The sequence below is a fragment of the Spinacia oleracea genome, chromosome 4 (assembly GCF_020520425.1).
Source record: "Spinacia oleracea cultivar Varoflay chromosome 4, BTI_SOV_V1, whole genome shotgun sequence".
Classification (NCBI taxonomy): Eukaryota; Viridiplantae; Streptophyta; class Magnoliopsida; order Caryophyllales; family Amaranthaceae; genus Spinacia; species Spinacia oleracea.
This window is the reverse complement of record NC_079490.1, coordinates 167,408,593-167,422,263: the sequence shown is the minus strand read 5'-3', so window position 1 is coordinate 167,422,263 and position 13,671 is coordinate 167,408,593. Positions and strand designations below refer to the sequence as shown.

At 34.1% G+C, this 13,671-nt stretch overlaps 2 protein-coding genes across 2 annotated transcripts; both read right to left on the bottom strand.

The window, feature by feature from the left end:
• Nucleotides 1-92: 92 nt before the first annotated feature.
• LOC130459453 (replication protein A 70 kDa DNA-binding subunit B-like) lies at nucleotides 93-12,216 on the bottom strand. Its single transcript, XM_056826828.1, has 12 exons — nucleotides 11,139-12,216; nucleotides 10,876-10,951; nucleotides 10,605-10,680; nucleotides 2,235-2,394; nucleotides 1,882-2,155; nucleotides 1,715-1,802; nucleotides 1,498-1,619; nucleotides 1,313-1,391; nucleotides 1,110-1,239; nucleotides 858-1,015; nucleotides 648-768; nucleotides 93-553 (listed from the first exon to the last, which is right to left on the bottom strand). Exons 4-12 carry the CDS (start codon nucleotides 2,391-2,393, stop codon nucleotides 359-361), a joined length of 1,326 nt encoding a protein of 441 aa, XP_056682806.1. The 5' UTR covers nucleotide 2,394; nucleotides 10,605-10,680; nucleotides 10,876-10,951; nucleotides 11,139-12,216; the 3' UTR covers nucleotides 93-358.
• LOC130472140 (uncharacterized) lies at nucleotides 2,650-7,665 on the bottom strand. Its single transcript, XM_056842591.1, has 4 exons — nucleotides 7,362-7,665; nucleotides 6,072-7,273; nucleotides 5,798-5,981; nucleotides 2,650-5,711 (listed from the first exon to the last, which is right to left on the bottom strand). The coding sequence occupies exons 1-4, from the start codon at nucleotides 7,663-7,665 to the stop codon at nucleotides 2,650-2,652; spliced, it is 4,752 nt and encodes a 1,583-aa protein (XP_056698569.1).
• Nucleotides 12,217-13,671: the final 1,455 nt, after the last annotated feature.

Here is a 13,671-nt window from a genome sequence, read left to right as displayed (position 1 = left end):
GAATGTGAACGACGTTTGTTATGGATGGTTTCATAGGTACAATAATATATAAGAATGAAATATTTGAGGTGGTTCTGTTACACTATAACTTACTAGTATTTTATGCACGCGATGCGTGCGTGAATTTTAGAAACTTTATTGTGCCTATTATTTCATGCACGCGATGCTTGCGAAATTTTACAAATTTTAGACACTAATAATCATTCGCAAAGTCCATATTTTGCGACATTGAGGTCATACAATACTCGTAGCCTTACATGACGAATTTAAAGCTATTAAAAAAAATTAACATTATTTTGATACAACTAACATATCCTATTGAAAAATCAAAATTGAAGTACATACAAAATAGTAAATATCATTTTCTTTTTTTGCTCGCAATATATTTGTTTAACCACATGCACTCCTCCGCCCAATCGACATGCAACACATATCCAACCGTATACGAATGTTCAGGATTAAAATCTCCAATTGGTGGATGTAGCACCCATGAAAAAGCTCTGTTTCCGAAACATGCAAATACTTTTTCCATCACTCGATTACGTCCATTAGGCTGCATGAACGTTAAAAAATATATATTCAAATGTAAAATCAACATGAGTTAATATTTTTAAAACAATTATGTTGTTAGAGTATTAGATTGAAACCTGTTGAAGTACTGATTTTATTTCAGTAGCTAAACAACCTAAAAGGTGTTGTGCAAGATCGTGTAATATTGTGACTTTCAAATTACCACTTTTATCAAATATGGTAAGTCGAAGAAGCAACCTATAAAACGAAATTAAATCAATTTATTAATATAGATATTTACCAATATATAATGTGTGTTTAAGTATAAAAAAAATTTAGATAGTTACCTTGGGATAGTTACAGTGTTGGTGAGATTGCAAGATTGACATTTTTGTAGTCCTTGAAAAATGACAACCTTTTTTAGGCAACGATTGCATGCCTCATATATGATGTTATCAACACTATCAACGCGACATGCATATGCAACAACTCGACAGTATTGAACCTACCAAAAAAAAGACGCAAAGTCCGACAATTAAGTACATAATACCGTATTTAATTTGTTGACAACACTCAAACTTCAAGGTTAAAAACGATACCTTTCTCGCGCTGGGAAATTGAGATAATCGGATACGGGGAGTGTTAGAAATATCAATCGACGACTTTAACGAAAAAGTCGACGAACGAAACCAATCTCTCCTTATCTTTGCCAATTTTTCCGATTTATACCTATACGTGAAAAAAGTTGTGAGCATAATACTTAAGGTTATGTTGTACATGTATTTGGCGAGATTGTGCGTACCATGTAGATAAGGATGTTGTTTTTTCATTAACCGGGTTAACATAAACCCTAGTGTGGTATCCCGTGGAAAGATATGTACCTGTTTGTATTTATCAATTAGAAATATTATCACAGCTGGATATTATACTTTAAACTACATATTAAAAAGACAGCATTTACTATATAATTTAATTTGGATGATGTACCATAGAAGCTCTTGACATGCAGACCACATGCTACAATGATTGGTGCCACGTCAACATGATTAAGATTTTCATCAAGAACGTGCACAAAATCATTCCAAAGTGTTAATTTAATAACAGTCCAGCTGCAAGTAGAAATTAAAACAATATTAAGACAAATTTATCGAAATAAAGGTAAATTCGATTTGTAATTAACATTTTAATAATTTAGAGGACTTACGTTGTATCCATTATTGCCACGTCTCGCTTAAATGAATCCACACCAATATTCTCAACCGGTGAAACGTATAGGACCAATCCCATTGCATCTAAAACATCATCAATGTTTCAATTAATAAACGACATATGCATGATAACTAAATATTGAAAAAAGGCAAACAAAAGTACCATAAACTCTATCAGTACAGTCGATGTGACAACTTAATCGGTTCAACTGAACCAAATTATAGTGGAATGAAGGTATGGAAATGTCATCCTCCTCTTCACGTATCACATTTGTTTCTTCTTTGATGATCATCTGTTTCCAATTGGGGACAATTTTGTTTTTCCCTTCAGCAAATATCACTTGTACAGCAAGGAGTATATAAATGAATCCCTCTTGAAACCGTCCTATAAACTTTTCAATCGCGGGGCCGAAAATATTGCACTGTATGGCCTGACCCTACAAAAGGAAACACATGAAAAAGTTATGATATAGTTCAGATTCAATGAAAATTTGAATGAAGCGTAAGGTCATTTACCTCAACATCGACAAAAATCATTTTCCATGTTTGCTTGGTTGTTCCTTTATGGTTGTAGTTGAAAATATCATAATTGCGAATCAGTCGGGCTCGTACATCATATCGTTGTACCCCGCTAGGATATAAATGCTCAAAAGTTGGATAATGGTACTCTGTCATCCTGTAAAGTTAGTTCAGAATAAAATTAGAATTACATAAACCGAAATTCACAACGTATGAATAGGTATATCACATGAAAAGAAAGTTATGTACATGAATACATTTAATTACTCCGATATATAAAATTCACATCTCTCAATTCGTCCGTAGCTATATGGTAAATCAATTATTATTACAAAAACTACTCAATATCAAGAATACAATAACGTTTATTACAAAAATGGGAAATAAAAAATAATACTTTAATTCCGTATCTCTAATCATAAGACAACAAAACTTCTTTGTACACAATATTTTTAGTGAATATGCCTTCACAACCTTGAACCTTTCCCTTTTCTACCACGATCTTTGTCGTGTTCTCTGAAATTCCTCGTGATAATGCCACATATAGCTGGCCGTGGCTAAATACATGATCAGGGAGGAATATCCCAACATGTGGAATAGTTTGTCCCTGAGACTTGTTGATAGTCAAGGCAAAACTCAACTTCACAGGAAATTGCTTTCTGACCATCTCGAATGGCAATTTAATATCTTCAGCAGTTTTCAAGGGAATTCTTGGCAAAAACACTCTGTTCCCCCTAGAATGTCCGGTTAAAATCTCAGCATCAATGAAATTGTCCTTTAATGAATGGCAAAGCAACCGTGTTCCATTGCAAAGACCATGTTTAGGATCAATATTTCTCAAAAGCATTAAGGGTACCCCAGGTTTCAGGGTGAGAGCATGGGGAGGCAATCCCGACGCAGAAATCGAATTCAAAAACTCTTGTTGATACAAATTTCTCTTATCTTCAGGAACAGAATCAAACGAATAATACGTTTTTCCTTCTCCGAGAAACTTTTCGACAACCTTATTATTTATTCTATCAGCGTCTTCGTTCAGGGGTGTGATGATCGCCCTTTCAACTATAAAATTTCCATCACCAACGTGCTCACTTAAATTTGGAAAGACCTGGTCGATCAAAGCCTCGATCGAACTATCTGCCACTGTTGGTATAATCATGGCAGTGGGTAACCTTATCATCTGATCTGAAACAGTAGGTTCATTACCGTTCCCAACAGAGAGTAAGAAATTAGCAAAGCCGTTATCATCAATTGATCTCATATTTTCTCTCAAACGCAAAATACGAATGTGTCTCCACATAGGGGACCTGACAAAAGATGCGTCAATCATTTGAGCTCTAGTTCCATTTCGAACCACCGGTAAAACCTGTCTGAAATCACCACCGAACACAATAATTTTCCCCCCAAACGGCAAGTCATTCCCCATTAAATCCTTGAGTGATCGATCAACAGCTTCAAATTGATATCTGTGTGTCATTGGGGCCTCATCCCATACGATAATAGCAGAATTTTTTAGGAGAATTGCAGTTTTAGAACGTTTGGTAAATGAGCAAGTTGATGAGCTGTCTGGATTAAGTGGGAGCTGAAAAGTCGAATGTGATGTTCTTCCCTGGTGCAACAACGTTGCTGCAATTCCAGATGTTGCAGTGGGGATAGCTATTTCGCCTCTACTTTTTACAGTAGCAAGAAGGGCTTTGTATAAAAATGTTTTTCCGGTGCCCCCAGGACCATCGACGAAGAAAGAACAGCCAGCCTTTGAAATGACAGCATTCATTATTGTGTCGTATGCAACTTGTTGGTCACTATTGAGAGTGCCAACGCATGCCAAATCCTCATCTGGAACTGGAACAGAAAAGTACTCTTCCATGATAGAAGGAAGCTCGTCAATGTCATCAGTACATTCGGGTAAGCTTGGCAACTCTGTGTAGTCAGAAATCCTTTTTCTAAGTGGTCTTAATAACCTATCTATGTCTTGCAAAAGTTTGTTAGTGAGGAAAACATAATTACTTGTTGTGTTTGAGGCTGGATAATCCTCAACCATGTAAGGGAAAAACTCATCCCAGAGTGCTCGTAATCCAGTTGGTTGACAATATACCAATATGGTTGCAAATAACCGACGTAATGCAGATGGCATTCGTACTGAACATGCTTCTAAAAGACATTGACGAATGCTTTCGTCATTCTCGATTAGACCGAGGGCTTCAGCTGCAGCCCTGAATGTAGGGTGTGTGACGCCATTGATCGTTCTTAAATGTTCGAACGATGTACGCTCCCTCACATGATTGAGTAACATTCTCAAATAAAATCGTTCTCCTTCCAATGGTGAAGCTACATACAATCGACCCATAACTCGTTGTGTACTTTTTCTCTTCTGCCATTCACGTGAACTCGTTAACCATCTGTAATGCTCAGGAAATTCTCGATAAAGATATTTCCTTGCATTTGGATCGACTGAATTCATCTTGAAAAATTCAGTGAGCATCGTCTTAGAGTTTCTTGGGTTCGCTAACACGCTTGAGATTTGCTGGTTCCCTTCGAACCTCACTTGATGCATGTTTGGCAAATGAACCTGCAAACGATCTACGGCAGGACATATTCTAGTCATGGGGAATTTGTAAAGTTTCCACATAGCTTCGGGTGCACAAATCCACCGTGCATCAACATATTGTGCAATCTCATCTCCGTTATGAACTTCCATTGAAACTCTATCTGAACCCTTATGGATGTACTTATACAGATATTTGACACACTTGATGCTGCTGCATATCTCAATATTGATGTGACAATCGTACTTTAAGAGCAAAAAAGGATTATATGGGACTACCCACCGATTATCTACACGAACTCGTGAATTCTCACGCAACGGTACTACTGGACGATCTTGTGGACGACGGTAAAGAGGATATGAGTCATTGCCTTGCTTTGTATCATTGGAGAATTCCTTAGGGAATCCTTTCTTACAACTTCCTTGTTTCATACACGGGGATTTGTGGTTGAGAAAACCACATGGGCCATGAATCATGTGTTTAAGAACTGCCTTATACAATTTTGGTTCTTGTTGTTCATCAGGAATCACTGCTCTCACAATCTTATCAAAGTCATCCGGAGTGGTTAGCTTGTCATTTTGATCAAGAATTAATAACATATGAACATGTGGAAGACCCCTCTTTTGGAATTCAATCACATATACATAAGCAACAACCGTTCCGAGGACGCCCCTTTCGAGAACATCCTTTTTCAACTCTTCAAGTTTAGCATGAAAAACTCGTGTCAGCAGATCTGGACGATCGTTTGGAACTTGTCCGGCCAACAATTCTGATTGTATCTCTGGCCAAGATGGATTGCATGTCATTGTAAGAAATATATCGGGCTTGCCGAACTTATGAACCAATGCCATGGCATCTTGATACCTCTGGTGCATATCTCTTGGACTTCCAACGAATGAAGATGGTAGTATGGTCCGTCGTCCAACATTTTCTGCAAATAGACATTATATGAATTATGTGAAACAATGTATGAATTATTGAGTGTAATATAATTGATTAACTTAAATCAATATGGACCTGTGTTATGCTCTCCAGCATGTAAAGAATCCTCTAAACCCTTGTACAAATCAGCACGTATCTTATCTTGGTTGAGTGCAATCCACCTCAAGTTATTGGCTTGCATTTTGACACAGTTATCGACAACAAATTGTTGCAGTAGACGACCGCCTCTTAAGATTAGAGAATCAAGATGTTGTCGCATCTATAACACAAAATACTTGTTTTGGTCATAAAGGTCTAAGTATATGATTTTTAGGATAAGGCTTAAAAAAGAGTTATTAGAAATATGCACCTGAAACATGTATGCATAGAATTCCCGGCATGTCAACTTCTTACCAGTGGAACTTCGACTGTTTAAATCCCAACCGTAAGAACCATAAGGGAACAATAGAGGATACTGCAGTGGGTCATAATAACCGGCAGTGTCTTTGATATAACTTAGTTGCCCAGTTACTGACTCTACCATGATGTCCCTATCCTTCAAGTTGGAAATGTCATCACCTCCAACGACAACTGCTGCTACTTGTGAAGCTGTCGGCATCGAGTATTGATGTTTATTTGTAGGTTGCTCTTTGATGACAAATTTACAATCACTTAAGTCACTACGCTGAGCAAGATGACGGAGATTGTGGACAAAAGGATTGTGAGCATTCAAAATATTCTTGATTCTGTCGATGACATCGAGGCGTAATGATGAATTCTCTGCTGCACGATTTTCATTTTCATGCTCAGTATCATAAATGTAGAGTTGAAGAAATCGAGGACGATCTCCTTCGTTCAAAGGTAAAAAACCTCCAATACGATGGTAAATTGAACCTTGTGCACGGAATGTGTAAACGCCTTGACGTGCATTTGCTAGTTCGTCATCTAAATGAACTCCCATTGAAGTGAATGAAAAGACATGGTTGTACTTACGAATGTTTTGCCTAAAATGAGCCCCATATTCCGATTGATCAGAATATAAATCAAGCATATCAGAGGATAATGGAAAATCAGGTAAGTTGACCTTCCCACTTAAGCAACATAGTTCAGGAGATTCACAATGGAAAAGTCGTGCTTGGCAATGCGGACATGTTTTCATGGGTGGCAAACTGAATATAGGAACCCCTTGACTCTCTTGGTAATTTCTTGCACAATTTCTATAACCAGTTCTCCCTACTTTCCAGACCCTTATATCATCAGAAATGGGGTTTGATATGTTGTTGGTGTCGATTGCACGACTTTCACCGACATTGAATAATATGCCAGGCATGCGTATTTCATTTTCCGCCTCAACAAAACGCGGCAATTCCCCATCGTCTGAAGTAGGGTATGTTATACGTGCATTGGTTGTACTGCTCTCGCCAACACAAAAGAATCTATTGGGCATGCCGCTTGAGTTTGATGTTGGGTCTGGGATGGTCACAGTGGGTGCACTACTTTCACCGACACTAAAAAACCGATTTTCTAGATTTGCCCGAGTATCGAGTAAACGAAGTTCATCAATAGGTTGCACTGCATTATCAAATCATGTTTTTGATTGGTTAGGTAAGTTGTCATGTTTACATACTTAAAATGAATTGATTATGTTCAGATTTCTTACGTTCACGCCTTTCACATCCAGTTGTGACATTATGGGCACGATTAGTGATGTCTACCATAGCCCTTCTAACTCCCAAAATGTTGGGAGTATTGGTAACAATCATAGGCCCTTCCGAACATGGTGTTTGAGGTTGGCTTTCAGGAGTAGCTATAACATCTGATTGGTTTTCACATGCATAGCTGAGTCGTCTTTTGGCATTTTGACGATCTCTTTGTTCTGGAGTGAGTGATTTTCTCTGTTGTCTTTTTTTATCCCTCCATACCGACCTTTGATCTTGCATACATTGATCTCCGTTCTCGTCCATTATGAAACTCTAAAACTACACATTAATTTGGTTATTATAAGTTGTTTGTATTGTCTTTTTGTTGCAATATATATAGTGATAAATTAAATATTTTATTTTGATGCCTTTTTTTTTCCTTTTTTGCTAAAACGAACGTTTAGATTGTTAAATAAATTAAATATTTTATTTTGTTTCTTTTCGCTTTTCTTTTCTACTTAAACGAAAGTTTTAATTTAAACTAAATTAAATACTTTATAATATTTTTTATTCTATGTTTTTCTACTAAAACGAAAGTCTATTTCCTTAATCAAACATAACTTATCAATTTTTAATTTTTAATTTTTTATTTTCATATTAATATTCTTATAAGAACTTTAGATGATACTCCATATAATTTTGTTCCGTTTATTTTCTATACCACTGTATTTTATAAACCACGACGTTACTCCATTATATTAGTAAACTCTCATTTTCGTTTTCGTTTTTAGTAAAGTTAAGAAAGCTGGCCAATTTAATTCCCAAGGCCCAAGCCATTTTATACTCAATATGTCTTAAACCCTATCTCATTTTGTAGCCTATCCGCCGCTTATTTCATTTAGGAACCTATTTTTATTTTGTTTCCTCCTTTCTCTCTCTATGTTGAGCGCATCCGCCGGATCACCTTCCTCTCTCTCCTTAAAGAAGCGGCGATAAACCTCAAATATGGCGAAAATACGGCGCTCAAAGTGCCTATCCTTTCAAATTCCGATCAAAATATTGCGAAGATATTCAGATCAAGAAATATAAGGTAAATCTCTCCCCTTTCCCTCTCCCCTCTTCTCTAATTCAGATAGGGTTTTATGTAATCTAACAAATTCAACTCAGATTAAGGGTTTTATGTAATATAAGCGCAAATTTTCTTGTAGATAGGGTGTTTAGGGTTTAAATTAGGCTTAACTAATTGAAGCTTGTGTTCGTTTGATTAATTGTTGCTTGACATATTTTTTTTTTTTTTTTTGCATTTTTGGTTGCATGTCTTATTAATGTGGAGAGGAAGGTGCTGGTGGCGAGGCGGTGTCGAGGCGGTGTCGAGGCGGTGGCGAGGCGCGCGAGGCGCGCAAGGCGCTGGGCGATGCGATGCGAAGGTCCGGTTCTGTTTGATTTAAATTCTTTTTAATTTAAATTTGCTTTAATTTAGTGAGGTTTGTTGTTAATATTCTGGGTTTGTCAATTATTTGTATGTTTCTTGAATTTGACGTTGCTTTAATTTGGTGAGATTTGCATGTTTGTCAATTATTTGTATGGTCAATTATCTGTATGTTTTGATTGGAACCAACATTGTCCTTTTTAGTTATGTTGCGTTTGTCTTAATTTGGCATATTTTACCTCATAATCATATTGCACTGTTTGATGAATGTTTGTCATTTTTAGTTATAAGGTCTCTGTTAGATTTGGACTGAATTTTCATGTTAGGAATTTAAAAATTGCACTGTTTGATGAAATGCGAATTTTCTAAGTATTGATCATAGAATAGTGATGTGATTGTTGACATGTTTTAATTTGGTGAGGTTAAGTATTGGGGTCTTTAATTTGGTGACATGTTTGTCAATTATTTGTATGGTCAGACACACATCTATTCATGGCTTATTATTTACTATTTGTGTTGTGATGAAATCCAAGTGTTTGGATAGAAACTCTGATCTTTATTGAAAGTGTTTGACAATTATTTTCACATTGATAGATTTGGACTGAATTTCATTTTAGGAATTTAAAAATACGGCTAATTTGGTGAATTGCGAGTTTTCTAAGTAATTATTTATGATCAAATTTTACTAAATATTTAAGATCAGATTTGACTCAATATTTATTGAAATGGTTGACAGATATGATCAAATTGTTAGGTTTGGACTGAATTTCATTTTAGGAATTTAAAAATTGCACTGTTTGATGAAATGCGAATTTTCTTAGTGTTGATCATAGAACAGTGGTGTGATTGTTCGTTTGTTTGTTTGTTAGGTTTCTTACAGAACACATTTGAAGTACTTAGGATGGCCGTGTATTAATTAATTCTATGATGATGATGTATTATCTGTGTTTTGATTTTATAAGTTAACCAAATGTTTGGATTTAGGTGAATGCGTTTAGCGTTAGATTTGAGTAAAAAAGAACTTGGGTATTTTTGGATATACGTGGCTCTTTATGTGGATTTTGTTTTCAGTTGATTTGTTTCCTTGGCGTCATATTTTGATATATCTCACAATGACGAATCAGTTTTTAAAATGATATTTCCTTATTTTTTGATAGCTCACAATGCCGAGTCAATGGAATCCGCATCGCGTACGTGCATTTATGGAGCTGCATTTACGGATGCTCGCTACACAGAGGAATGAACTCCTTAAAACTAAGGCGTTGCAGAAGGGTTCGGTTATTTCAGCCTTATCTTTTTTGTTCTTGATTTACAATTGATGCCGATTTCTGCTTGAATTCTGATGTTTTTTTTGTTTCATTTAGTTTTGAAATATATTAGGGTTAGTTAGGGTTTAAGACATGTTTTAACGGACTTAATAACATAGCTTGAGTGCATGGGGTTATATTCTGATTTGAATTTGAATTTTATTGATGTTTTATTTGTTCATCTGATTTTGCTGTTTTTCATGAGACTATTGGGTGTTTATTGGATCAAATGTGACTGTATGTTGTTATGGTGAGATTTGTTGATTTAGTTAGAATGAAATTTGATGATTTTCTTTTCGTTCCATGTAATTAAAAGCATGATCTTAAATCTGTAATAGTTAATTAAAATTTGTAAACGCATGTATACAACTTATTCAATTAAAATCTGTAATAACTTATTCAATTAAAATTTGTAATAACTTATTCAATTAAAATAAAAGCATGAAAAGTAATCTGTAGTAAGTAATTAAAATCAATAAAAAGCATGCATACAAATATTATGTTTAAGAGATTGGTTGGCCACATACCTTATGCCGTTGTTATAGTATGCCTTGATGAACTTAACACCCAACTCAAAATCAAACTTAAAACCGAAATTATAACCTGCAAAAGAACAATTTATTTCAGATTTTTATAGAACACATGTTTAATTGAGTTACTTGATAATTAAAAATGAGAAGGGTATAACAACTTATTCAATTAAATTAAAAGCATGAAAAGTAATCTGTAATAAGTAATTAAAATCAATAAAAAGCATGCATATAAATATTATGTTTAAGAGATTGGTTCGCCACATACCTTATGCCGTTGTTATAGTATGCCTTGATGAACTTAACACCCAACTCAGAATCAAACTTAAAACCGAAATTATAACCTGCAAAAGAACAATTGATTTCATATTTTTGATTTACTTAATGAACAAAAAAAAAATGCAAACCCATCTGGCAAGACTTCCTTAAATTTATCAAAAAAATGAAAAAAATCTTAGATATCGAAAACAAAGATCTGAAAGATGTGATTTGTTTAGTTTTCCTTCCAGATTTTAAAGATTAAGAATTTACCGTATGTACTGCCGATCCTTCGTTGGTCGTTGCACCTCGTTATGAACTTCAAACCCCTACTAAATTCTGCATTAAAACAAATGTAAGTCAATTATATTTAAAATCATAATTCTAATAACAAAAAATTATATTATCACAAACCTTCGTTGTTGAAATCTGCAATTAAAAATTAAAAAGATTATGAGAGATTATTTAACCAAATGCATAAATTAAGATATAAAATAATTAATTAAAATCTATAGAAGCAAGAATATAACCTACCTTATATTTTGAAATCTGCAAAATAAATAAGCACCACAATATTAGAAAAGAACATTTGTTTTGTGCATACAGTCACAAATTTAATTTCTGTTCTTATTTTTTATAGTCTTGTATAAATAAAAATGATACTGTTATGCGTACAACATTCCTTGTATTTTTATGATATACACAGATTTAAATATGCCCATACAATTAAAGTTTATGATTTATTATTATAGAAAAATGGTTGAATTTTGTTTGTATTTTTTTTACAGAGGATTCATACGAAAAGTGTACTTACATGTGGGAGCGACTTCAAGAAGAAACAATGGTGATGTGGTTCTTTTGAGAACGGATTTCTTCTGGGAATCAGCGCGGCATTAGATTTGCATTATGGGAGAGGTTTCTTGTTTTATGGTTTCTGGAATTTTTCTTCTGATTTCTGGTTTAGGATCTGGTTTATGGAGGTTTTTTGTTTTCAGGGCTTCTGCAGTTAATTAGAAATTTTTATTCTTTTAGATTTGTAATATTTTTCGTTTCATTTGGTAACTGCATAAAGTGTAATATTTTATTTTCCTTATTTGTTTTTCGTTTCATTTGGTAACTGCAGTAGTTGTAATATTTTATTTTCCTTATTTTCATTTATTTCCTGATTTAATCAATCAATCAACATCAGCTTTGGTAATTGAGATAAAAAGGATTGATTTTGGGCGTCACTTAAGGTCTGGGGTGCAATTAAACTGTAGAACTGCGTTGGGGTATTTTAGTCTTTTAACTGGGGGACACGAAAAGCCAAATTACAAAATAGACCTCAACTGTTCCTTTATAGAATAGAGATTCATTAATTAGATAAATTTTGTAAAGCAGTTTGTAAAAAGATATTAATTGTGATAAGTTATCCAATTATATTATTTTTATCTAGAATTTGTTTTTATCTTTTAAGGAGCATTAAGTAGTATCATTATTGGAAGAAATGATACACACGTATTTCAATCTTTTTATCTTCTTGTCTTCCCTCTAATACCCATAACAAAAAACAAAAAAAAAAAAAAAACAATATAAAAAATTGTATGAAATCCATATGGAGTATACTTCTTTTTTTTTTCGAGGAAACATATGGAGTATACTTCTTACTCCGCAGAATTAGTTATAAATACGAATTATAAAGATAATTATAAGTTTAAAAATTATTATTTATTTTTCTAATCTATTTTATTATACGAATTATAAAGATAATTATAAAATTAAAAATTATTATTTATTTTTCTAATCTATTTTATTATTATAATCTTAAAATTCTATTTAGTGACTGGACAATCCTACGTGGACGCTCTAAATGCTCTTGAAAAAACTCCCCTTTATATATATATATATTAGATTATACGTTGGCATATATAATACTTATGATGCACTCTAATCCCACAATTGATTCATTGTCTAAAAGATTGTCTTTTTATCTTCATGAATCACCAACTAAATAAGCGTTAAGCAAAGCAGAGCACTTAAGTTGATTCGTAGTACCATGTCGCTGATTTTTTTTTTGATGTAAACCGCATCGACATTAACAATACTCCATCAAAGTTGTTGATATCTCTAAAGCCCTTTACAATATTTTGAAGATTGATGTATTTTGTCAACCACCGTAATATAGCAGGCTTTCTTCCGTATGTATCTGTTAAGATATGTTAAGATATTAGATATTATTCTGTGAATATTCTGTAGAGTCCTAACTATGGTATGTTACCTAATGTGTACCTAGGGTTTAGGTAACTGAGTTGTACTATATATACGTGTGTGATTAATGAGAATGATACGAGATTACACAATATTTGACAGTATCCGAACCAAATAACAAACGACTATTCGCTTTGCTCAGCTCGCACCGGGTTAATCCATTTTTGTCCGGTCTTTATATCGCCGTCTTCTTTTTCTTTTTGCTTTATCATTGTATCTATGATTATGGGTTTAAATCCAAGAGTTGATAATTTACGAACAAATTCCTAAAAAGGCATCTGATATTTTGAATAATGAGGGCTCTCTTGATTTTAGTTGTAAGATCAACAATAATTAGGCCATTGAGTGACTAAGATTAATTATCCTCTCTTATTTTTTAACAGTCTTTAGTACACCCTTAACCCTTTGTTGATGTCGACTGCAAGCACAAGGTTCCTTAAGAAGAATATCAATTGTTCGACTTGCAACCGGTAAGTATTTTGAAAATTTATAGTTTTTGTCTACATAAAATAGTATCTATGAAGCTCGTGTGCTGTCGGTCTTAACTCCCGTTTAGCAA